Here is a 2,078-nt window from a genome sequence, read left to right as displayed (position 1 = left end):
ATCGAAAGACTTGAAGTGGTTTTAGCCAGAGCACAACACAACAAATACCTTGGTATTCAGGCAGGCAGTCCTTGGGATGGGAAAAAAATACTGAAAGAGACGAAGAAACGCGGACGCAAAACGGATCTGTAGAGGACCATCATTATTGGAGAAATGTTGGTGGATTCTGGAAGATTCCCCAAGCTGACCAAGTTTTATAAAACTCTTCCCCATTGTTCCCCATGAAGTTAGTCTCATGGAATGTGAGAGGGCTGAATGGCCCTGCAAAACACCGAATGATAAAAAATATGATCCAGCAAGACAAGCCTTCTTTAATCTACCTACAAGAAACGAAATGCAATAGTACTGTTCTGGAAAAAATACTGAATAAAGCCTGGCCGGGGTGCCGTTCAGTCTCGGTGGATGCTTCTGGAGCTTCCGGAGGGCTCGCAATCATATGGAATCCTCAAGTGCTATACCTTCAAGATTTCCATGCCTCACACTTCTTTATTCAGGCAACCTTCCACCTAATTGGGACCAATATCCATGGACATCTATCTAATGTGTATTTTCCACAAGAATCACAAAAAAAATTGGATCTGCTTGATACCATTTCAGCACTCAACTCTGACAGGAGCTTTCCCCTTTGGATTTGTGGTGGTGACTTTAATACCATCACTGCTTTGGAGGAAAAGTCTGGTGGACGTTCAAGATTGGATGGAGATAGTATCGGCTTCAAAGACTTCATACACAGAAATCAGTTAATGGACTTACAGACTTCCAATGGCACATATACATGGACCAATAAAAGAAGGGGATCACAACAAATAGCCTCCAGGTTGGATCGATTCCTCATGTCAGACAATGCCATTCATCTGGGGGGGGACTTTCATGCCTCCATCATGCCTCAAGTGGGCTCTGATCACTGGCCCATAATGTTACAATGGTCACGTCTGGGTGCCAGGTGTAATAGACCCTTTCGCTTTGAATCATTTTGGTTCTCACATCCTAACTTCAAAGATGTTTTGATCGATGCATGGAAATCTTTCAATCCCCCAGAAGGAGCCAAGATGTTCCAGTTTCAGCAAAAGTTAAAACATCTCAAACAAGCGCTCAAATCCTGGAACCGCTCTCAGTTTGGGAATATTTTCGACCATCAGAAAGTGCTGGAGAAGCAAATGAACATACTGCAACAACGCATTATCTCAGAAGGAAGAACTGAAGATTATGCGCAACAGGAGAAGTCCCTCCTAACCAAGATCGAAGCACAACGGCAACAAGAAGAGACATTGTGGCGTCAAAAATCCAGGGTTAGATGGCTCAAGGATGGAGAGAAAAATACCAAATTCTTTCACAGGACCACAATTCAAAGGAGAATGCACAATCACATTGCCTTCATCAATAATGGGCAAGGAGAGCATCTGGAGGCACATGAAGAAATGGAACAAGAATTCAAAGAGTACTTTCAGGACATTCTTCGAGAACCTCCAGGTTGCAGAACTCAGGCAATACGTTCCATCATGCAGCATATTCCCAAGATCATTACGGAGGACCAAAACAACATGTTACTCCAGCCAATCTCTATGCAGGAAGTGGAGGATGCATTGGCCTAGCTTAAGGATGGAAAAGCGCCTAGACCTAACAGATTCATAGCCAATTTTTTCCACCCCTTCTGGGAGCACATCAAAACAAAGGTTTGGGAACTGGTGGAAGAAGCGAGATCGATGCACTGGATCCTCCCCTCCCTCAACACGACCTTCATAGTGCTTGTGCCAAAGGTGGAAGAATCTAGTACTCCGGACAAATACAGGCCCATCGCTCTCTGTAACGTCATCTACAAACTCATCTCAAAAGTCTTGGCGAACAGGCTCAAACCTCTTCTCCCTCTCCTCATCTCTCCTGAGTAGACTGGCTATGTAGAAGGACGCCAGATTCTGGATGGTATCATTCTTTCACATGAAGTGATCCATTCTCTCAAGGTTCTTAAAAAGCCAGGTATGATTCTCAAGCTAGATCTGTCTAAAGCCTTCGATAAACTTAGCTAGACCTATATCAATCAAATGCTCTTAGCTTTTGGCTTCAGCGCTACCTGGATGCGT

At 44.1% G+C, this 2,078-nt stretch overlaps 1 protein-coding gene across 1 annotated transcript; it reads left to right on the top strand.

Moving 5' to 3' along the window:
• The first annotated feature begins 221 nt into the window (after nt 1–221).
• LOC149238772 (uncharacterized) lies at nt 222–1,592 on the top strand. Its single transcript, XM_089369665.1, has one exon. The coding sequence runs from the start codon at nt 222–224 to the stop codon at nt 1,590–1,592; it is 1,371 nt and encodes a 456-aa protein (XP_089225791.1).
• The last annotated feature ends 486 nt before the right edge of the window (nt 1,593–2,078 follow it).

The sequence above is a fragment of the Pinus tabuliformis genome, chromosome 8 (assembly GCF_031772625.1).
Source record: "Pinus tabuliformis cultivar Carrire ecotype Pingquan chromosome 8, CPIR1, whole genome shotgun sequence".
NCBI classification, from domain to species: domain Eukaryota; kingdom Viridiplantae; phylum Streptophyta; class Pinopsida; order Pinales; family Pinaceae; genus Pinus; species Pinus tabuliformis.
The sequence above is the reverse complement of the archived record's forward strand: the minus strand, read 5'-3'. Positions and strand labels throughout refer to the sequence as shown.